Source organism: Micromesistius poutassou (assembly GCF_964030765.1).
Source record: "Micromesistius poutassou genome assembly, chromosome: 1".
Taxonomy (NCBI): Eukaryota; Metazoa; Chordata; class Actinopteri; order Gadiformes; family Gadidae; genus Micromesistius; species Micromesistius poutassou.
Window position 1 is genome coordinate 15,608,060 of NC_140271.1, and position 23,053 is coordinate 15,631,112.

Below are 23,053 nucleotides of genomic sequence, written 5' to 3' on the forward strand. Positions count from 1 at the left end.
TAGGCGGCGGGCGCTGATTATTTCTCCGCCTACTTCTCACTCGGCCCCTGAGGTTTCAGCCGACCCAGTCAGAGGGTTTCTCCAGGTGTTTCGAGAGCGGGTAAGGGGTTCGGGGCAGGGTGCCTTGCTCAAGGGTACTTCCAGAAATGCCCAGAGAAGCCAGGCATCAAGACGACCCCCACCACGGTAGTTAACCCCAGCAGGTAGTAAAGGGTTCAGGGCGGGTGCCTTGCTCAAGGGTACTTCCAGGAAGGTCCCAGGGAAGCCAGGCATCGTGCCCACCACCACCACCACCACCACGGTGGTCCAACCCCATACCCCCAACCCCCCCACCCGTACCGTGGTCGATTCTCATGGGATCTGCAGGACGGTCCGCCAGACCCATGCGTTCAGACTCTCTTCCATCCATGTGCAGCTGGCTGCAGGACATTGCTACCGGGCTGTGGTGCACTCACGGCCCCAAACCCCGCCCCCCCCCCCCCCCCCCACCTCTTCCAGCTGACCTCTCTGTTTTCCTGCCTTGTTGCTTATCTTTCCTCTTCTTCTCCGTGCACATCTCTCTCTCTCTCTCTCTCAGCTGACCCTGTGGAGCAGCCTCTTCGGTAGGATCTTTTAACTCCACCACCACCACCACCACCACCACCACCACCACCCCCACACCCCCATTTCCCTCCACCACTACCACCACCACCAGCACAACCACCACCACCACCACCACCACCTCCACCGCGGCCGTGTGCGTGTGTTTGTGCTTGCGTGAGCGTTGCCAAACCCAAAGTGTTTGTTTTGCGTGAGAAATGAACACGTGCTGCAACATAATCCCCCCCCCCCCCCCCCCCCGCCCCCCCAGGCTCCCAGGGAAGCAGATAAGTGATTAGTGGAGGTTTGCATACTGTGTGTGGTGTGTGTGTGTCGTCATTATCGCCACCCATCACTACCCCCCCCCCCCTCACCCATATCTGCGCTCCTGCATCTCCTTTTCCACCTGCGTTGAAGGCCTGTGCCATTCTGCTGCCACCCGGCCAACCAACTCCATGCCTCTGCCAACCCGGCTCCATGCCTCTCTCTCCTAACTCGCCCCTTGTATCTGACACGGTGGTGTGCACACAGTAGTACTCAGTTCGTCAGCGAGAGGAGAGAGAGAGAGGAGGGGGAGACATTTCACACCCACCCTCCAAATCCCTATTCACCCGCTGCCTTTAAGGGTGGCAAGCAACACACACACAGACACACACGTACACACACACACGCACACAGACACACACACACACGCACACAGACACACACACACACACACACACACACAGACAAGCACATGCACAGACACACACACATGCACAAACAAGCAACACACACACACACACACACGCACACACACACACACACACACACACACACACACACACACACACACACACACACACACACACACACACAAACAACAACAACAAAAACAACAACAACAACAACAACAACCACACACACACACACACAGACACACACACTCACCCCCAACCCACCACCTGGCATATGGTTATGCATAGATACAAAAGGTAAACAGAAGAAGAGAGTGTGTTTTGTGTCGATGTAAGGGAAAGAGTCAGCTCCCCTGAACTTGTTTTTGTCACTCCTGCTTTCACGCGCTTCCCACCACGCACCTCGCCTCTCCTCGCTGGTTGATGTTGTGTACGTCGTGTTTTTCCGTGATGTCATCAGCGTGTGCTGTGGTTTTCCTAATACAGACTCTCCTCTGCCTCTTACCCAACATGCCCTGCTCTATCAACACCCACCCCAATCACACAGCGTTTAGCTGGGCATCGCATTCCGACTTTACCGCAACATCTGTTAGACACGCAATGTCGACAATACTAGTTATACATGTTAAAAAACACAGACAATGACAACAATTCTTGTTATACATGTACACAGTTATACATGTACACAGACGATGTGAACAACACGTGTAAAATACACAGACAATAACAACACTAGTTATGCATGTAAAAATACACAGACAATGACAACAATACTAGTTAATTCATTTGGAAATACAGGACCAAACCTCTCTGTGCCCTCCTCTGCCATGCCGTGCACGACGCTCCCTGACCTCACGTGCACGCTCAGCATCTGATCTGTGCTTCTCTTCTTCTCCCCGACAGACTCAACCAATAGTGAAGGTGCTAAATCCAAGGTAAGGAGGCTCCACACATGGGTGGGGGGGGGGGGGGGTGGCGGGGCAGGGTTCCGATGTTTCTCTTGGAACACACGCTGACTTTCACCGGTCCAGACAAAATGGATACATTTCTCTCCACTGGCAATTTAATCGAGTCATTTAAATTGTGTATCAAGACAATCATTCATTCGCAGTATCCCCTCCAGTTGAAACGGCACAATAAAGTAAGATGCCATTTTCATGAATGATGATGTTATTATAACTTTGTAATGTGGAAATTTGAAACGGCATATTGTCCTCCATTTGTCAAATAAAGGCTTAATAAATACCCAGCTGTGACGGTACGGAGCTGTGGTAGATAGGACAGCGTGCACAGTGGGGGGTGCTGTTCTGCTGTGGTCAGCTGTGATTGGCTCGGTATTTCTTAGGTTATCAACTGTGTATACCTTGTGCAGACCTCCGACATGACAACAAGGAGCATATTTACAACAAAGCTAAAGCCAAAACAAGTTATTTTAGATGAAAGCTGATGCATAGTAGTGTTCCAGATTGATCCTGGTCCAAATCTAGATTTAAATGAAGAGAAATGCAAGTGTTATAAGTAGGATCACTAAGTACCATCTATGAAACATTCTGGTGCAATATCCCCGCCCATAAATAAAGAAAAGGTGTCTATTGGGTGGGGACTACCTTGTTTGGTTTTAATGTCTAATCAGTTACGGACAGCATCTTGAACTACTTATTTTAAAACGTCTAATAGAATAGAATAGAATAGACTTTAATTCTCATTGTGCAGTAGATTCATACAACAAAATGTGCTTACACAGCCTCTAAAACAATGGTCACATAAACACCCACACAATAAACAGTATAAAATACAGAATAAAACAGTATAAAAGACACATAAAAGACACAACGTCTAACACGCATCAGGAGGGCATTCCTCACACTTAGAAAGATTCCAATGGCCACGCCCTTTCAGAAGGCGTAGAGAGCAGCGACGGTCCACTCACCCACCGTTCCCTCTCCCAGACGTCCTGGGGCTCCAAGAAGGACCTGACCGCCAAGGACTTCCTGACCCTGTCCATCATGTCGGCGGTCACGGGCCGCAAGCGCCGCAAGCGCCACGGCCGCCGCGGCGCCAGCAGCACCGATGACGACTCGGAGCAGGAGCCAATCAAACCCAGCCAGTCGCTGGAGTCGGAGGAGGGCGAGGAGGCGGAGTCACCTGCCGGAGACGTGGCCCCCCGGGCGGTGGGGGAGGAGGACGAGGAGGACGAGGAAGAGGAGGAGGAAGGGGAGGCGGACGCGGCGAGGCAGGAGGCGTTCCAGGCGATCGCGCAGGCGACGGAGGAGAGCGGCGGGGTGGGCGTGGCCGACGCGCCGGGCCAGACGCTCCTCCTCGCCGCCCCGCGCGGCGAGGAGCGGGGCCAGGTGGCGTCGACGCCCCGGGAGGAGGAGGAGGGGGAGACGGAGGAGGAGGAGGTGGAGGAGGCGGAGAAGGGAGGGGCGGGGGCGAAGGGGTCGCCGTGGCGATCGCCGGAAGACGCGCGCTCCATCGTCTCGGGCTACTCCACCCTGTCCACGCTGGGGCGGAGCCTGCGTTCCCACGGCGACGACGCCGACGACGAGAACAGCGAGCTGGTCAGCGAGACGGACAACGAGAGCGGCTTCGCCTCGCGCTCCGTCACGCAGGAGCGGCCCGAGAAGCACCCGGTGCCCGCCGCCGCCGGCCCGACGCCCTCCCCGCCCGCCGAGGCCCGGCCGCCCGCCTCGCCCGCCTCCCCAGCGTCGCCCGCGGCGACGGCGTCCCAACGCAGCTTCCTCTACACCCACTACAAGTCCCCGCCGCCCGCCCTCAGCCCCACGCCGCTGCTGGCCCCGCACACGCCCGAGCCGGCGGAGAGGAGCGAGGGCGGCGGCGCCGGCTCCACCACCCCGTCGTCCTCGTCCTCCTCGGCCGCCGCCCACCGGCTGCACTCCCGGCCCTCCTTCAACTCCCACCGGCTCATCCAGTGCGACACGCTGGCCCGCAAGAAGGCCAAGGCCCGCTCCATGGACCTGCTGGACTCCCTGGGGCCCGACCGGACCGAGGGCGGGCCGCGGCCGAAGCGGGACCCCTCCCGGACCAACCCCTCGTCGGGGAGCAGCCAGGAGAGCCTGCGGCCGGCGCCGGCCCGGCTGGCCTCGCCGCCCGGGGAGGCCGCCTCCTTCGCCCCCTCCGGCGGCCAGGCCCAGGGGCGGGGCTCCCTGGTGGACCAGGTGAGGGCGCGCCTCCTGGGCTCGGCCGACGACCTGCGCATCGTGGGCCTGAGGAAGCCGCTGTCGCCCGAGACGCGCCGGAAGAGACGCGCCTGGCGCCGGCACACCGTGGTGGCGTCCCCCACGGAGACGACGGGCAAGCGGCCCCTGCTGCTCACCGGAGACCTGCCCCTGGCCCCCATCGCCTCCGGCCTGGCCAAGGCACCCCCTGCTCCCCTGCAGAGACTCGACCCGGAGCTGGAGGCCGGGGGGGGGGGGGAGGAGGCCCCGGCCTCACGCAGAGCCCCTCCTTCTCGGTTCTCCCAGTACCTCTGAGACCCCTCCCCACGCGCCCCTGACCCCGGGGCCCCAGACCCAGACGCCTCCATCAGGGGGGGACGGCCTGCTCCTGAGGTACAGAGGTGTCCACAGACAGGGAGAAGACCAAAGGACCAAAGGACCCGTCTGAACGCGATCTCCCACCCTTCTTTTGTTTGGTCAGCTCTCTTAGCATGGCGAAGGGCGTTCCAGTGTTGCCAAAGTATTTATTAACAGTTCTTTTTTTAACTTTTTTTATTTTTGTTTTTGTATTCTCGTGTGCTCTATTAATCGGAAACATTGTGAAAGGGTTTTCGGACACGGGCGACGACAACCGTGTCGCAGTCTATTACGCAGCCAAGAAATCGTAGTCACACGACCCCCAGTCTGAGCGACCGGGTCGTGTTTCCTCCTGTCCGGCTTCAAGTGGAAACCCAGAGATTAAATCGGGTTTGTTCCCCGACCCGGGTACGGGGGCTGGAAGCGGGGAAACCCTCCCTTGGGTTCCTCAGAGTACGGTGTTTGCAGCGAGCTAAAAAAAATAAATGATTATTTCCCTATTGCCAATAATCCTTTAGAAAGCCGGGACAGGAGAATACAGACAATGCACCATTCATTACGTTTGGTTTATTTCTAACTCTTTGATACAAACACACTCACACACACGGTTACTTAATGAAGCGACACACCGCAGTAATGAAACGCAACTCGATTACACACAGTCTTAGTGGCTTACTTTTAAAGCAGGGTCTTAAGCCTTCTTTTTTTTTGTAGCCAGAGCTGGCTTTGTATACAAGTCTTCCCACTCTGTTACTTCTTAGACCACAGACACTTTAATACAGTAAGTAATACGGTTACTCATGGGACACACACACACACACACACACATGCAGAGCTGACAGAAAAAGCTTGTTTGAGAGTACTTTTTACTAACGTCGTCTATATGTGTCTGTGTGTTCGCTCAGCCACGTTTGTGATAATGTCTAAGTGTTCAGGTGTTTGTGTCTAACTATTTTGTAACATTTGTAAAAAGCCTTGTGTAAGTTAACCATGTAAATATAAATATGTTATATTTGTTTTAACTTTCCTCCTTTGTTATTTCGTTATGGTTTACAAAAAGGTGCATACAAATGCACGGTCAATCTTTTTCAGTTGATATGCTACTTGAACAGTTGCAGTACACAGACAGACACACATACACACACACACACACACACACACACACACACACACACACACACACACACACACACACAAAGTAAGAAAAAAAGCAAGTCACAAACCAAACCTGAACCTTTATGTCACAAACAGATGCCTTCCCGGTTGATTCTCACCGCTATGCAAAACCCCCTCCTCTATTTCCAGAAGATATATAAATATTGCATTATCAAATACAAAAACGATGACGATGACATGCAAGGCAAAACTGTTACCTCAGTAATCATGCAGCCTTTCTATGCCAGGCTTGGAATGGCTTTTGATCCAGTGATATAATGTGTCCGATAGCACTTGTTCAATGATTCAACAGCATGTCAATCGTTGCTTTTTTTTCTGGGCTCGGCAACCAATACAATGATCAGATTGAAAGGGTTTTGCATGTCTTCTTTTTTTTTTGCATACCCAGAATCGACTCCGTTATTTTCCATTGTAATGAAGCCACTCCTATTGATCTCCGACGGAACATAAGGCTACCATCCACATGTAATGTAGGCCTACCGTTTTCTTAATCACAACTTTTGATTTTGAGAACAGGCATAACAAAAACACAGGTTGAACATATTTCCAATACATGGAAACAATTGTATCCTTTAAATCCAACCAGGAAAGGGTTTTATATGGAATAATAACATTTATCTTAATGTTATGAGGCAGATCTGCGTGTGTCAGAAAAGAGAAAATATTTTATTTCTGTTTAAAGTTACCTCAAGATTATTCCTACAAGTGCCTGTATACTGGATATTTTTTTCTTTTCTTGCGGTGCCATGGTCTGCTCATTCTCCATCTCCATTAGTTCCGCGGTTATCTGACGCACCATCTGACGCGCTGTGTAGTGCATCGAACATAAAGCCGTCTGTCTGTCAGTCTGTTACAAGCACATTCAAGCCAAGTACATTACTATGCACTCACTCTCTCTCTCTCTCTCTGCCAATAATACAGGCGCAAACAGCTACTTACCGATGCTGCTAAACGGGGTTGGGGGAGCATAGGTTTATCCCAGCTACATTTGTGGAACAGAAAAGCTGGGGTCATACAAATATGGTACACCTGACAAGTTATTCTCGCGAGACCTAAAAGTGACAAGCGACTGTAAAAGACGCGTCGGTACCGTCGGTCAATATTTAGTTTCGTGTGACGGGTTGCAAAATTGTTATGGAAAAATCGAACTGTTAACACACTACTCGCTGTGTTAGTCGTCTGAAATGTGACTGTTTTGGTTCTTGTAATGGAAGATTTTTTTGTAAATACTGTCTAAATATGTAACATATTGTAATGTGTACATTTTGAATTGCTTTGAGTAAAACTATCTGATATGAAAACGACTTTTTCCTGTGTACTGTGCTTTTAATAACGCTTCAGGGCAACAACTAAAACATAGACAAGCAGATGATATCATAGCATATAATTCAACCAATGAAGTACAAGACGGTGTCATTATTCATCATTAATAATAAGTCTTCAGGGGCGTGTGTCGTGCCCAACGTGAACACAAGACAAAGGGCGCCCTCTAGAGGATCGACACGACCATGCGCCTCCCAGCTTCTCTTGCACATTGTCTCTGCACAGGAACTCATCTCCGACGCTTCGCCCATCACAAACAACTTAGAAATATAGGCCTACCGTTTTGAATATAGATTAGCTATTAAGGTCTAGTCTGAATGCTGTTGAAAATGCAATCAGTCGGAAAACCCGCCCAAATTAACAAATGTTACGCGATTATAATTTGCGCGTATAGCTTTATACATGAGGACAATAACATTGGTCAGACTTGGTAGGATGGGCCCAAAAAGTCCTCTCGCACATGGGGAACAGTAGGCCTTCCCATCCCCCTCGTTTATTCTGCAGCCCATCTTAGGGTCTTTTCAAAACACATGATCCTATATTGCGGAAGCGTCAGAATAACCCACAAATGTTCTTCCAAGGTTTGATTTATTAATTTTTCCTGCAAAATAACAAAACACGTTGCAAGCCGGTCCAATAAGCTGCACTTGAACAATTACAATTTTTTTGAAAATCAACCATTAACATCGATTCAAAATGGAACAGTATCTTTAAATGTATATTAACAAGAGAGAGAGAAAAAAACAAGTTTCGTCGTCTCGAATACATTCGCTTCATAAAAGGAATATTATTATTTTTTTGTAAATATTTACATTACCTCTTGAAAAGTTTGAATAAGATGGCGCACAGTCCAAATAGAAAATGAATTGTACAAGTGTACAAGCAATTCAATCACGGAACCGATTGGATAACAAAACAATTAAAGGAAAACACATGACCCCCGCCCGCCCAGCCCTCCTCAGTTAGTCACAACAGGACCTCGCTCGTTATTTGGCAGACTCTGCAGACGGAGCGCGTCGTTCTGCCCCCGCAGTCTCTCCAGCTCCCCCTCCAGCTCCCGGACCCGGGTGGCCGCGGGGTCCCCGGGGGACAGCGGGCTCTCGGCGGTGACCCCCGCCTCGGCGGTGCCGCTGCGTCGCAGCCGGTTGTTCTCCTCCTCCAGGCGGGACATGCACTTCTCCAGCTCCAGGTACTCCTGGACCAGCTCCTGCTTGCTCATATTCTGGAGAGTCTCGACATGGTACCTTTCGTAGGTTTCGGAAAAGTCTCTCTGGAGGAATTCTCCCCCCGCGTTCCCAGGTCTCCCGATGCCGTCGCTGCCACCGCAGCTGCCGTCATCCTCTTCCTCCTCGTTCTCCATGAAGTCCTCCTCGCTGGCCGTGTCCTCCGGGCGCACGCCGGGGCCGGAGAGCCGCCTCGCCCCGCTCTCGGTGTTCAGGTCGGGCTCCTCTCGGTCGTGCTCGTCCATCAGGAACTGGGTGGTGTTGTACGGGGCCACGGGGAGCCCCTTGGCGAACATCTCCTCCCTCGTCCGGGAAGCCCGGGCGGTCTCCCGCTCGTCGAGGGCCTTTTTCTCCTCCCAGGAAAGTTTGAAGTAGGGCTTCCAGCGGCGCTTCTTCTTGGACGGGCGGCGTCGGTGCTTCTTCTTGCCCAGGCGCGCATCTGATCCGGGGCCGGTGCTGTCAACGTGTGAGCCGCTCTCCCCCTGCACTTGGCTCCAAGTCTCCTCCAGCGGCCCGTCTCCGCTGTTGCCGTGTGCGGCAAAATTCCCGTCCCCCGACGTGTCCACGGCCGGTCCTTGACAATGCTGGACCGCCACGGGGCATTTAGGTAGAGAGTTTCCGGCAGCTAGTGCTCGGCACACCTCCCTCTGGCCGCCTCGCATTTGCCATAACTTGTTACTAGTGTTGATATCCACAGCGCCGTTTTCCGCTTTGGGCTGCGGGTCTCTCTGGCGCCCCCTACCGCCCGACTCTGGGGCCGCACGGCCACTGGTCGGCGGATGCTCCGAAGAGGGTCCACTCCCACCTGATGGGGCATCTGAAGTTTTCAGGTGATGGTTCTGGTCACTGGCTGCTGATTCTGTCATCCTGGTCTTGTGCAGAGGGTCTTTTTTTTGTCCTAGCACATCTCAAAACACGTCCCTATCGAAATACAGCTTCGGAGTTTTTTTTGAACACATTAAAAATTTCACCCCCCCAAAAAAAAAAAAAAAATTAACTGTTCTTTAAAGATAACGCTGTTGATCTTCTTGGAAAAGTTAAGCTTAACTTTGGACGAATAATTATTATCGTTATTATAAAAGTTAATATTTGTTAAATACCAAGTTAATTGTTGTTCCCCAAACGATTCGTCAGGGCTACTGTTGCTAACTACCGTTAACTATTTCAGTGCTACCATAGCTATCTTCCACCCGAAGACACCGTTACGTCGCCACAACAGTGTCCAGTGTGCTACTCAAGAAGAAGGAGCTCGCGTTTATATAGTGGCTCCGCCTCTACCAGAGTGCATGCTGTTGCTTACAGCACAAGCTGGGATGTGGGGCGTGTAGTTTTCGATTTGATGAAGTGCTAGGAAACTCCTACCACCTGAACTACAAACCCCACAAATGGTGTATAACAGGCACACGTATAAACCAATCATGTGTTAGGATCTTCAGCCGATAGTAGCCCACCCATCTCTCCAGCAATTGGTCAATACAACGAATTTGCTGTTGCTAAGCTTATCGTTTTTTCTCATTGGTTTGTCTAGATGTCGATCAAAAATATAGTAACCACGTGAGAAAATCCACCCTGGGCACTTTTGGCCACTACCAAAAACCAAATAAAGGGGGGTTGTGCAAAGCATAGTAAATACAAAACAACCCATGAATTATAAAACTGCGTTTAAAATATGACTGCAGACGAGTTCTATTTATTTCTGTTAAATATACATGCTATTTTACCCTGAACTATCGTTAATAAACCCATACGTGGACCACAGAAAGATAGAAGTCCTCCAGCATTTCGACTACAATAAGACGTTCTACTTCGGGAAAGTAGTCCCCTTTAACCGTTTGTACGAGTTAACAACACTACGGGTTTGTTTCGTCGAGATTGATATCGTCGATTAGTTCTGTTATCCCAAAGTCCAAGTTATATCGGTCATTCGAGCAAACAAACCACCGTGAAATTATTAATTGTGAAAATGTTCGCCGTTGAGCGGAGTGATACCGTGTTGCGAACGGGCTGGAGAGTAACTATGCGGCGTAAACAAACGATAGTTATTGTTGAGCTGCGACCTCGAACACAACAGCAAAGGGCCAGTCCCTGCTTTAAAGGGTTGGTCGGGAGGGCTCACACTTTCTGAATATATACATATATATATTTGTGTTGTTGCTAGAGAAATACGACTTAAACTCTAGTCCAAGCGTTATGGCGCAGCTTTCTCTCAACATAATGTGCAGTGTTTGTGCGTCGTCTGCTAATGATAAGCTAGCTAGCTAACGTGAGCTAAACGTTGGTTAGCCGGTGACGGTGTAGCGATGGTAGCCCCATAATAAACAAAACGATCGATAATTAAACGTACAAGCAATTTCATTTGATGAATACGCCCCTAAAGAAATAAACGCGATGCATCTCAGTGTTTTGCATTCAGCGGTTTCGTATTAGCAATGCTAACATTAGCCGGCTACAATGGGACGGGCTTAGGCTATCTGGTTTAGACTATTCTATTAATAAAGCCAAGGACTGTACGATAATGTGCTCGTTGACCAATCATTCCGGTATTCAATTCGTTTTGGGGGGCAAATTGTGTCGAGGAATGCTCAGAAGGGTATCCGCTAGGTAGCAGCTAAATAGGCCATATTTGCGCAGGGCCAGTCTAATTCCTAGAGACTAGTTTCACTTCTCTGTATTTACATGTATAGTATTCACATTATATCTTGCACTAGAATTGCGGTCGATCAGTCTAGACCACTCTACGAGTTGTACTAGATAACAGGACCGAACAGGCTTTTATTTTTTATTTCAATTGTTCTTTGGATCGTTCATATGAGTGTTTTAGTTCTGGGAAATAGACGGTCTCTGATCTGAGGTGTCCGTCATAAAGCAAGCCCTCTTTGGGTTTGTATTAGCCTGATAGTCGGGAGGCATAAGCCAATATTAATTTATGCTTTGCTGCATTAATTGAACAAAGAGTCATTGCCAAAATGGGTTAACCCTTTGGTAAGTCCCTTATATAAAATATACATGCAGCCTCCATCTGTAGGCCTAGGACAGTGCTGAATAAAGTCCCTTTTATGTGTAGCAGGAGGGTCCCTCGCACATACAAACCCACTACAGCTGCATTGTACAGGGCTGGGGACAGTAATTCCATTTAGCCACTATTGCAAACTGAATGTACTTTGTTGTCTAGTAACGTGATGGTCATGTCCCCTTCATCATGCAAATGCAAGGCTCAATCACAACAGACAAACTGAGAACTTGTATGAAATAACCTTTGCATGAAGTCTCTAGCAAATGCAATGGGTTTGGTTTAGGGTTACCCCCGCCCCCACCCACCCACACACACACACACACACACACACACACACAACAGGACTAAGAAGGACGTGGTTATGGCAGATTAAGATTATGACAATGACCCCAGAGATACTACCGTCTACATCATTTGTGAGAAGTAAGAAGAAGAGTGTGTGAGAAGACATATTTGGTTGTGAGTCTTGATTGGCAGGTTCCATATGATTGATGGCACTATCATAACATCTGCATCCCAGGATCCAGAATCTCTCTCTGTCTCGGAGGGAGGGATGCAGCAGCGAGCCCTAGTTTATGCTGCTGCATAGATCACTGGTTGAGAGCAGCTTACCAGACGTGAGTTAATCTCCCCCCGTCTATCGCGGTGGTTACTGCAATTGAGAGATGAAATATACACACTGCTGTGTGGGCGTGCTCCCTGGGCCTCACAATTCAAGCAATGGTGGATAGCCTTTTAATCAGGAAGTGCATGATTTCTGTTTTCACGTAGAATTGAGACAAATGCAAAACATGGGTCTTTTTCTTACTCATTCACAATGTGGCCGATCATCTAAACCGAGGCAGGATTACCGGGTGTTGTTGCTTGTTGACAGTGTGAGCCCATGTGGTTTGGAGGGCTATACCCTTGTGTGTTACTCTGATTATTCTGAGCATGGCTACAGTATATGCATTCAGTGCACGGGTAGCCAGACTACATAGTATTTTTTCCGCTCAGGTTTCGATGTTATTTGAGGAACTTGAGTACTTGAGTACATGAGGAAAATGTAAGCTACACTTATAAGAACAGCTTGTAAGACAAACATGGATGACATTATGCCATTATTTCATATATGTACCTGCAGACAATGAATTCAGTTTGGCAGGATAAGCCTTTTAAGGGTAGATTTAACATTAAAATCTCATCGAGGTTTGATGATTGTTTATATTAAAAAGCTATCCTGCGTATGTCCCTCATATATGCAGTTACATTTAATAACCACCAGATGGAGCCAGTTTATAGTTTGTTTGATAAATAAACAAGACAAACGACCACCATGGGGTTTTTTTTTCTCTCAAGAGCGACTCTGTGGGTTGCTGCTAAATTTGTATCCCTCTTTATTAGTTATTTGTTATGGAGAAAACATTTCCCCACAAACAAAACAGTTCTTACTGCCCTCTGTGGGTTTTCTTTTCATTTGAGCTGTTCCCATTACATAACGCAATCAGTGACGCCCTTTGAGCAGAAGTAGTAGTAGTAGTAGCAGCAGTAGTAGTAGGCTACTAGTAATATAATTTAAACAGAAACTTTGCAGCAGATGTATAGATCACATAGGCGCGTTCCTTCGTTTGTTTAGGGACTTTAAATCACGCATGGAATTGGCATCAAATTACGCACATCGCGCGGGCATCGCAATGCTTGGGAGGGACTTGGGTTCGGGGGAATTACTTTCGCACTCAGCGCTCCACTCTTTCCTCCAACACACCACTTGAGCCACCAGCACTGATACTAGCTCCGGGGAGGACACCTGCGCTCTCGGTTTGGCCCCCACGACTTCACTCCTGCGTTCGGCTCGACTTTGTATAATGTTAGGGAACAGCAAAAAACCAGCAGCTAATAGCAATGAACAGAAGAAGGCGGTGGAGAAGTCTCACGACCCTCTGAGGAAACTTGGTAAGACATTTATGAGAACATGAGAACATTTTTAAAAGACAGATTTGATGTGCAATGCACAATTTAAAAAAAAACAAAAAAACTTTTAATAAGTTTTAAACTTTTTTTTTTTCCAGTTGTTGCAGTCTTGAGTTATTAAATTAGCTCAATTCATTTTAGTTGAACCAAATTAAACTTGTAGTTCAATTTAAATAGCATTTATTTTTAAATCGCTGAGCAAAATGATAAATTTGTTCTAAATCAACTTATTCTTTAGATGTAGAACAAGTCCTTGTAGAAAAGTATATAGGCCTATATTTTATCTTCACAATAATGATTATTACATAATTGTAAGTATTTGTTGGCCTCGTCCTGCTCATCCCAAATAAAACGGCTCCAGCCGCAAATGTTTTTAACTCATGGTCACGACTCGCCAGAAATAGACTGCCGACACAACCCCTCAGCGGTCTGACGATAGCGAGTAAGGTGTCACTCAGGCAGTGTGTGTGTGTGTGTGCGCGCGCGCGTGGTTGTAGTTAACGTCATGTTGTTGTCCGCTTTAAGTGACGTAAAATAATGAAAACCGGTATAGTAGCATACATCTTTCATTCATCATCAATCATCATACCAAAACGCCTATAATATTATTGACACTGACCTAGTTTATTGCACCTGTACCACGTGTGTCAATGCTTTGTAAAAGTAGAAATTCCAGAGTGAAATTGCATGCTGTTTTTGGACGCATGAAAAATCACATGACATAGTAGTCTGTGGATAGAGGTTTTGAATCTTCACAGCAATCAACATTGGTCATTCATTAACAGGCAGGATCGCTAGTATTTTCCCAATTTAAAGACATCACAGTTGAATCTTGGGGCTCCATTTATTCTCCTCTGCCTGCCCATTTGCTTGGAGGTTTTATAAACCCATTGCTGCCTTTGACGCTCATTCTTCACTGGCACTGCGGTGTTGGATGGACTTAGGAGACATTGCAAGGAGATGTTTTGTTCATGAGGCCCTTGAGGGAAGATTTATTTCACCAAGAGTGTAATACAGTCTTTCAATTCTTTATTCCACACTAATTTTGATTGCAAGGGTCAATTCAAATGTAAATAACACAATCACATTATTGCACTTGCTTATTCTGAAAAATGTATACCAAATGATGCTGATAGGCCCTGCCGGACAGGACTCTGTTGATTCAGTCGGGTGTTACTCAGATAGGCTTGTGTGTAGATCCACTTGTGCAAGGGCAAAAGATGGCGTCAAGGAGATTGGATTTTTATGGAAATTGTTAAAGCCCTTAATCACAGCTACTGCTGCCAGCAATATTAAAACTTGTTTAGAGTCAACCTGCTGACTTGTGACCATAAACCTCTGCAGTGCTAGCGTCCTCTGAGGCGGGAGGAAGCAGGGCAGGATTTAGCCCGTTCAGCAACTCTAGGCTGTGATGATGTTGTTGACCTTACAGTGTAAAGCCCTGCAGAGTGATTCGTCGTTTTAGGCTGTCGGGCATTTGGCAACAACCAAGAGGAAAAGATAACTTGCTCTGTGTCGCGGGGAGCCTAACAAGACATCTGAAAGACAGTGGATTGGTGGAAATCCATACAATGCAGGTCATGTGTTCTGATGGCATGAAAGGAGGAAGTGATTAGGTCATGATTACATCATTCTATGCATAGCAGCAGTAGCCTATATTTAACATTATCGTGAGGTGTCCTAATAATGCCTCTTTTGCAGCAATGCTAATTCACAAAGTCACATTCTCAAAAGAGTGACCTTGTTGACACATTTAGGAGTTGGCCTCGTCCACATGAACATAATTTGGCTTCAGCGCGGCTCCTTTTAATAGCTGCCTTGAAGAGCGGTTCACAAGATGTGCTCTCTGTCAGACATTGAAGTCTTTGTTGAAAACTTTGGGCCTAAAAAAATATTGCCTTTCATGAAATCTCTTTCAGCTCTATCTTCTCCTTCCCGAGAACCTCCTGTCTCCTGATCAGTGTTATCTGAGGTTTCAGGCTCCAGTGCTCATGGGATTCCTAGATGAAGTGTTATAGAACTGCAAAGACTGCAGCTCGCACCAACTCTGCACCGGTCCTTCTCTCCTTTCAGGAAAAACCAATGGCATGAGATACTCACCAGGCCCCACCCCCACAGTATTGTATCTCCTTGGTGCTAATTACGGACATTTTCACACCGGCGTAAAATCGGCACAACCATGCTAGACTGCGTGACAGTTGTTCGAGGGAAACCTGAACCAAACCCCAGAAGACCGTGGTGATGCTGAGCCGGCGTGTATAGGCATGAGGAAGGAGGGAGAGAGTGCGGTGCAATGTGTCTGAGAGCAGCTGGATCCCTGACCCTTCACCCCTATCAGAGGTCCGTCCCACTGACCGCACTGTTGATGTGCACCTGGGACAATACGTGGTCTCTCTTCTTAGCGTGTACACAGCTTAAGAATCTCCCCTTGGTGAGACACGCTCTGTGTAGCGGGCATTTGCATGATAACGCACGGTGGTCAATACACTGATTGTTCCCCCAATCCAACAATTAGTTGGTTTTTCACCTAATGGGCCTCAAATCTAGGCCTGTTTGGAACCAGTTTTTTTACATAAGTAAAAGCCTATGAATCCTGCTAATTATCATTGTAATATTGAAAGTGGGCTTCGGTAAAGCTGTGGGTGTGTCCGTGTGTGCATCCTTGTCATTTTGGAACTGACGTGTAGAATAATGATTTTATATTTTATATTTTAAGTTCAGAACAGCCTATAAGAAATCTTATCCCACCGCTACTACACTATCCATTTTCACTGTTGACGCGAGTTGCTCTAGTTCTACAATTGTCTCGTGCTGGATGACGTAGCCTCCACGGCCCTGCAGCGTGCAATTATCGGACAAGATTGTCCTATAGTGTGTGGTGTTCCGTCTTGTGTTCGAATCTCATGTATTTGTATTTACGATCGGAGAGCAACAAAATCGGCTGAGATTCTCTTTATGTGTGTGGTGTACATCCGACTCAAAAATCTCATAAGATTAAAAAATCTTGTGGTGTGCGGTAGCCTTAAGACACCTTTTGAGTGGTTGAAAAAGCTCCTGTGAATCCGTTAGCCTCTCTGGTCAGCCCAGAGGAATGCCTTGTGTTGGGTAACAGCCTGGCGACTATTAGTGGAAAACTGGGTTGTTGTGGTTCAAGGCTAGAGGGTCGAAGTGGTGGTGGTGGTGGTGGTGGTGGTGGGGGAGTGTTGTGAGGGCCGCCTTTGTGTTTTCTTTTCCTCCCAGTGAGTTTCTTTGAACTAAATCTGTGGCCATGGCGGTATGTGGTATTCATTTGTTATTACACGTCCATGTGGTTTCACCCTTTAGCCGTAGATACTTGGGTGAGTCTGGGTATCTACGGCGGGTGGATGGGGGGTGGGGATGGGGGTGGGGTACTTGGAGGGGTCTCTGTTGTGCTGTAGCCTTGGTAACCGGTGTGGAACTCAGTCGGCTCTTAGGCAATCAGGACGATCACAAGTGAAGCGGTTACAGTTGTTTTGGTGTGAAAAACAAAGGGGGTGATTAAAAAGTAAAACGTGATTAAATCTCTTGAACTCTGCTGGAGAGGGTCAACGCTACAGTGGACAGAAGGTGTATGAGCGTTGGCTCGGGACTATGGATTAAACAGCTCTTTAAAAGCATAAAGAATAAAGCTTTGTAGAGAGGTGTAGAGAGGTTGCTTCTCCGCCATGGCGGGACCTGAGCGGGGCCGGGTCCTGCTGTGATTCAACACAAACACAGGGTTGTCTTTCTTGATGTCCCAGAGTGGCTGTCGTACAGTTGGTTTGTGTATTCAAGAAGGATTTTTTCCCAGCATTTCTTGGCATAAAATATCCATGACTCACGAAAAGCGTTTTCTAAAGGTTTACTCCCTCTTCTAAATTGTTGTTTACCTTGTAATAGGGCCGCAGATATTCCTGTAGCTGTATTTGTGTTGATTAATGATAAAGACAAATGATAAATGTCAGGCGACAGACAATTTCCCTTTTCCCCACTCCTTTAGTTCCTTTCTTAATGAGCCTTTAATGACGCAGTGGCTGGGCTGAATTGATGTTTTGGGAGCTGTGGACGATGGAGCGCTCTATCCAGCGCTCATTAATGACTCTGTCATTATGTCTCCCTTCTGAGATAACACTCATAAACTCCACAGCACCAAACTGGGAGCTGCTTCCCGCAGGGGTCAAGTGAGGTGGCTCCAGCTTTGTATATAAAACATATAACTATTGCTTTTGGTAGAAGCAGTGTGTGAACACAAACAGAAGCAAAGGCAGGAGCGGAAAAGAAGCCCATTATTCCAACAATGACTGTAATGGGACAATGACGATGGTTATGGCTATGACTTTACCGGAAAGAAACGGGACTTGAAATCTCACAATGATACGTGACTCGTGATAATTTTCTCTGCGATGACGTCAACACAACAGAAAACATGGGATTTAGCCGCGCTAGTAGAGCGCAGGTTTAAAGCCGCATGCTGATGTGGGGCGGCATCTTGCTCAGGAGGTAGAGCGGGTTGGCTGGTAAACAGAAGGTTGCTAGTTCGAGTGTCGAGGCGTCCCTGAGCAAGACACCTCAACCCTAACTGCTCCCGACGAGCCGGCTGTCTCCTCACGTGGCTGACACCGCCGTCGGCGTGCGGATGTGTGCATGAACGGGTGAATGTCAGGCAATGTTGCAAAACGCTTTGAGTGGCCACTGGTTAGAAAAGCATTGTATAAATGCACTTACCCTTTACCGTGATGTGTGTCGCAGGCGTGCAGGACAACGAGGACGTCCGCGTGATGCTGGGGGGCTCCAGCATGGTGAAGGTGCGCTCGTCCCGCTGGCAGAAGAGCCGGAACCTGCGCCTGTTGGAGGACGGGGTCACCGTGTGGTGTGAGACCACCAAGAGCTCCAGCCGGGCCAAGGCCCAGCAGACATGTAGGTGCCTCTTCGGTGGTTGGTGTTAAAGCAGCAGGACCTCTCGTACCAGCCGACGTGCTCGGCATCTAGTTTGTGTAGTGAGATAAGCAGTACGTTCCCACTTTTTAGTCTTTTTACTTTTATTTTTTGTGTATTTTGGTTTTCTCTATGACTAGTTAAGAATCTCGCGATCAACGAAAGGTGCTCTTAAATATTACATACTGCAGCTTTAAATGAATGGTAATAATACAAAAAGATGGGTTATTTGTTTTTGACTATGGTTTGTTTCATATGGTCTAATAATAATGGTGTAGAGGACTTGGCAGCAAATGTATATACCTAGTATACAGTATATAGTATAATAATATAATAACCAGCCAATGTTAGTTATTGTTTAGTAAACATAGCTTGCCTTACATTTATGGAGTAAAAAAACATTCTAATTTCAAAACAGTTGACGGACCATGGCACATGGCAAAAGGTTTCTCAGAGGAAGGCTTAGAAGGAGGAGGAAGTGTCCTTGTGCTGATGCAATGTAGAAACTTTCTTTATGTTTGTGTTTCCAAAGCACTTGCTTTGCTGTCACTACGCCTATCTTAACCAGCGATAATATTGTCCTTATCTGCAAATGTTCAACAAGATATAACATTGTCCTCTCCCCGATTTCTCTATCCCATCTGGAACATGTTTTGCTTTGATGAGAAGCTTAGAAGGCCTTTATTCACGTATCATCATATGATTGGCAGGGCAAGGTGCGGGCTGGAGGCCTGCCTGCTTAAGACCATTCCCACGTTCCAAGGGGCAGTAATCCTCAAACCTCTTGTTAGGTTCGGGAATGTCATTCTTTGATCTCTGAACTTACGACCCCTTATCTCTCTCTCTCTTTCTCATTCTGTTTATTTCTGTCATTCAGTTTCTCTCTCTCTCAACTTAAATCCATGAGTGCGTGTTGACCTACATTCACAGAACCCATCTGCAGTACATCTCTCTCTCTCTCTCTCTCTCTCTCTCTCTCTCTCTCTCTCTCTCTCTCTCTCTCTCTCTTTATCTCTTATCTCTTATCTCGCCGTTAAACATCCACATAATAAGATGTGTGTGTCAAGGTGAACACTCATGCAGTTGACCACACACACATCGTTTTGTGTGGATCACACACACACACACACACACACACACACACACACACGCACGCACGCACGCACGCACGCACACACACACACACACATATGCACCGCGTGACCAAGCTCTTGGTTGTGATGTAATTGACAGAACTAAGTTGTTTGACTCAAAGCGTACTTTGAGGGTATTTGGCATGTGGAACACCACGTAATCAGTCATGGACTAATGCCAGCTGACCTCAGCCTTCGAGGGGCCCTGAGTTAAACTGGCTGCAGGCATTGTAAACAGGGCCCTTCCCCAGGGGCCCCATGGGAAACCTGCCTTGGTGAAGAGCTTTACGACACACACTAGGGACTAATGCCACTGCGGTATGCCATTGGGCAACGTTCCTAAGTTAGTCTCATAGGTAAATCTAAGACTGAAGACAGAACGCACAACAGTGTCTCTGTTGCAATCACACAGGCCTGTTTATTCTACGGGGAAGAGAGCAACCAGGTCAAAGGTCAATTTCCAGGCCAACGCTTTCTTTGCATAAGAAACATTCAATGCTCGTGCAGTAAAAATACTTTTGCACGATTTAAAAATGATGTTCCGTTTATAGTTGTCCTTCACCTGTCCTTCTGGCCATGTGTCTGTCCTGGCTCTGGCCCTCTGGGACCTTTCACGACCTGTACTGACCAGCGGCCAACGTAACTCTGTGCTCTGTTGTTTCTGTCTGGAATGTCCTGCATGTGCCTCTTGCTCTCTACCGTGTTTGCTCTTAAGGGGGTGAGGAAGGGGAAGGAAGGGGGAGGGTGGGGGAGGGTGGGGCAGCCTTGGAGGGAGCCAGTCAGGTTTAAATATACTCCCAGCTCTAGCAGTGGGAGACGGTGTCGAGGGCTGTAACCGTGTGGTAACCCGCTGTGTGCGTTAAGACTCGAACTAGCAACTCTGGCGAGCAGGGGGAAACATAGTCAATCAATCACAGCAGATATAATCAATAACCGACTAGTGTGTGACCAGTGTGTAGTCTCAATTACCGACTAGAGATTTGAGGTCCATTAGGTGTGTGTGTGTGTGTGTGTGTGTGTGTGTGTGTGCTTGTGTACACATCGCGCACACACACACACACACACACACACACACACACACACACACACACACACACACACACACACACACACACACACACACACACACACACACACACACACACACACACTAACCAGAATGTACTCTAGTCACAGGTCCAAAATTACTCAAACCCTAATGGATCCAGGAAATGTGTTTGAACGGATATACCCACCCGTTGTTGTCGTTCTGAGTGGTAACAGCCCCTCCCTGGTACGTGCCCACAAAGAGACCCAGGATCCGAGGAGGGACGGGGTAACTAATGGACCAGACATACCCTGTGATTAAAATGGTACTAAACATGTTGTTTTTCTGCTGGAACCGTTACGCCTGTCGCACGCAACATGTGGTAGCCTAATAGAAGGAGATCAAAATACCAGATGGAACTGACGGGGATAAGCTACTGTTTCGCTTTAAAAGATGAGATGTGTCTTATTTGTCTTACACATGTAACATATAACATCCGTCTTTGCCGTGCGCTCTGTATTCTGATCCTGATGGTCAACCTAACCCCCAGGTCAACGCGTTCCTCCCTAGATCTGCCCTGATCCAGGGTATCCCAGCTACATTCGGGTATTACAAATCATGATCAACAAACCCGGGACCCGCATGAATAGAATGGGACCGGACTCGGGTTACAATAAAACGTGGAGCATTACCCGTACGGGTCCCGGGGTCGGGTCTCGGATCTCGGATCTTAAGGTTCCGGGTAGACCCCTGAAGACCTCCAACCCACACATCCCCACACTGACACACACACACACACACACACACACACACACACACACACACACACACACAAGCTTGAGTGTGTGATTGGGTTGATGGACAGGGCGACCTCCTGAACTGAGCGCCCCGGACACACACAGACTCTCACAGTACCCATGAAGTGGTTCATCGCGCGATGTGAGGCCGTCGATGTCAGACGGAGCTACTTTTAGATGTTGATGATACCGGGTTGTACACACGATATATGACCAGGATCGCAGTAGCACAAATTTAACAGGTGCCCTGCGAGAAGCAATATTTGGTTGTTTTTCGCAATACGAAACAGCATTGCCGCATTGCCGAAAATATTTGAAACATTTTAGCATTTATCGATTTTTGCGGGAAACGTGAGGAATGCCTTCGCACCACAGCATTGGGAAGTAAAAATATATTTTGCAGTAACCTGAGAAATGGCCCACGTGTCTGACATGTGTCAGAGAGTGACCGGTTGGGTTTAATTAAGGACATAGCTCACACCAGAGTGCTCCAGTGGGCTGTTGGTTCTAGCGGCTGCCGTTGAGGGTTAATTTTATCCAGACGGGATACAAGAGCTACATCTTGTCCATTGATAGACCTGCCCTGGCTGCCTGGTTCATGTTTTAAAACCACTAGGCTGGTTGCCATGCAACGCACTGCGATGTCACTTCTCGACTGGGTTGAGTATTATTATTTATTGTACCCTGAAACATTCAACACGTGACTCTCTCTGGTGAATTGGTTTTATTTCATATTTCACTATTTGTATCGTTTGCTGTTTTGGTATTCAGTCAAAGTGCTGCAGACTGGAAAATGAAGGAATTGTTTTTTGCGACTTTGAAAAATGTGTTGTTGGTTTCATTACACTGTTTACAGATTAAATGAATATGTATATATAGTCCACTTAAAGCATATTCAGTTTCACACTGACACTTCCATTCACTCCCATGTCTCCATTTCTCTCTCCTCTCCTCTTGTCTCTCCTTCCGTTCCTTTCCTGTCGTCGACGGTCTTCTCCTCTCTCCTCTCCCTCCGCTTCTCTTTCTCCTCTCCTCTCTCCTCTTTCTCCTCTCTTCTCTCTCCTCTCCTCTCCTCTCTCCTTTCCTTTCTGTTTGTTTCCCTTCCTCTCTCTCCTCTCCTCTCTCCTCTTTCTCCTCTCCCCTCTCCTCTCCTCTTCCCTCCTCTCATCTCTCTCTCCTCCACTCTCCCTCCTCCTCTCCCCTCCCCTCCCCTCCCTCTCTCTCTCCTCTCCCCCCCTCTCCTCTCTCCTCTCCTCTCCTCTCTCCTTTCCTTTCTGTTTGTTTCCTTTCCTCTCTCTCCTCTCCCCTCTCCTCTCCTCCCCTCCTCTCTTCTCCTCTCCTCTCTCCTCTTTCTCCTCTCCTCTCTTCTCTTCTCTTCTCTCTCCTCTCCTCTCTCCTTTCCTTTCTGTTTGTTTCCTTTCCTCTCTCTCCTCTCCCCTCTCCTCTCCTCCCCTCCTCTCTTCTCCTCTCCTCTCTCCTCTCCTCTCCTCTCTTCTCTTCTCTCTCCTCTCCTCTCTCCTTTCCTTTCTGTTTGTTTCCTTTCCTCTCTCTCCTCTCCCTCCCAGTCTCGGTGACGGAGGTGGAGTGCGTGCGGGAGGGCTGTCAGTCGGAGGCTCTGCAGAGCCTGGCCGGCTCGGTGCCGGACACCCACTGCTTCACCGTGGTGTTCCGTGGCCCCCGCAAG

At 48.1% G+C, this 23,053-nt stretch overlaps 3 protein-coding genes across 3 annotated transcripts in view; 2 read left to right on the plus strand and 1 right to left on the minus strand.

Moving 5' to 3' along the window:
* The window catches only part of arhgap23a (Rho GTPase activating protein 23a), a gene marked incomplete at its 5' end in the record, with an annotated part of 14,678 nt that extends 7,496 nt beyond the window's left edge, over positions 1-7,182 (plus strand). Inside the window, 2 exons of the mRNA XM_084488800.1 lie at positions 2,160-2,191; positions 3,206-7,182. Of these exons, the coding sequence (XP_084344926.1) occupies positions 2,160-2,191; positions 3,206-4,750 (1,577 nt within the window). The remainder of the gene's footprint in view (positions 1-2,159; positions 2,192-3,205) is intronic.
* Positions 7,183-7,862: 680 nt separating this feature from the next.
* On the minus strand, positions 7,863-9,725 carry hexim1 (HEXIM P-TEFb complex subunit 1). Its single transcript, XM_084464531.1, has one exon. The coding sequence runs from the start codon at positions 9,378-9,380 to the stop codon at positions 8,250-8,252; it is 1,131 nt and encodes a 376-aa protein (XP_084320657.1). The 5' UTR covers positions 9,381-9,725; the 3' UTR covers positions 7,863-8,249.
* A 3,548-nt stretch (positions 9,726-13,273) lies between these two features.
* Positions 13,274-23,053, plus strand: part of plcd3a (phospholipase C, delta 3a) — a 17,478-nt gene continuing 7,698 nt past the window's right edge. Inside the window, exons 1-3 of the mRNA XM_084488801.1 lie at positions 13,274-13,459; positions 18,227-18,394; positions 22,935-23,053. Coding sequence (XP_084344927.1) covers positions 13,372-13,459; positions 18,227-18,394; positions 22,935-23,053 — 375 coding nt within the window. The 5' untranslated portion in view covers positions 13,274-13,371. The remainder of the gene's footprint in view (positions 13,460-18,226; positions 18,395-22,934) is intronic.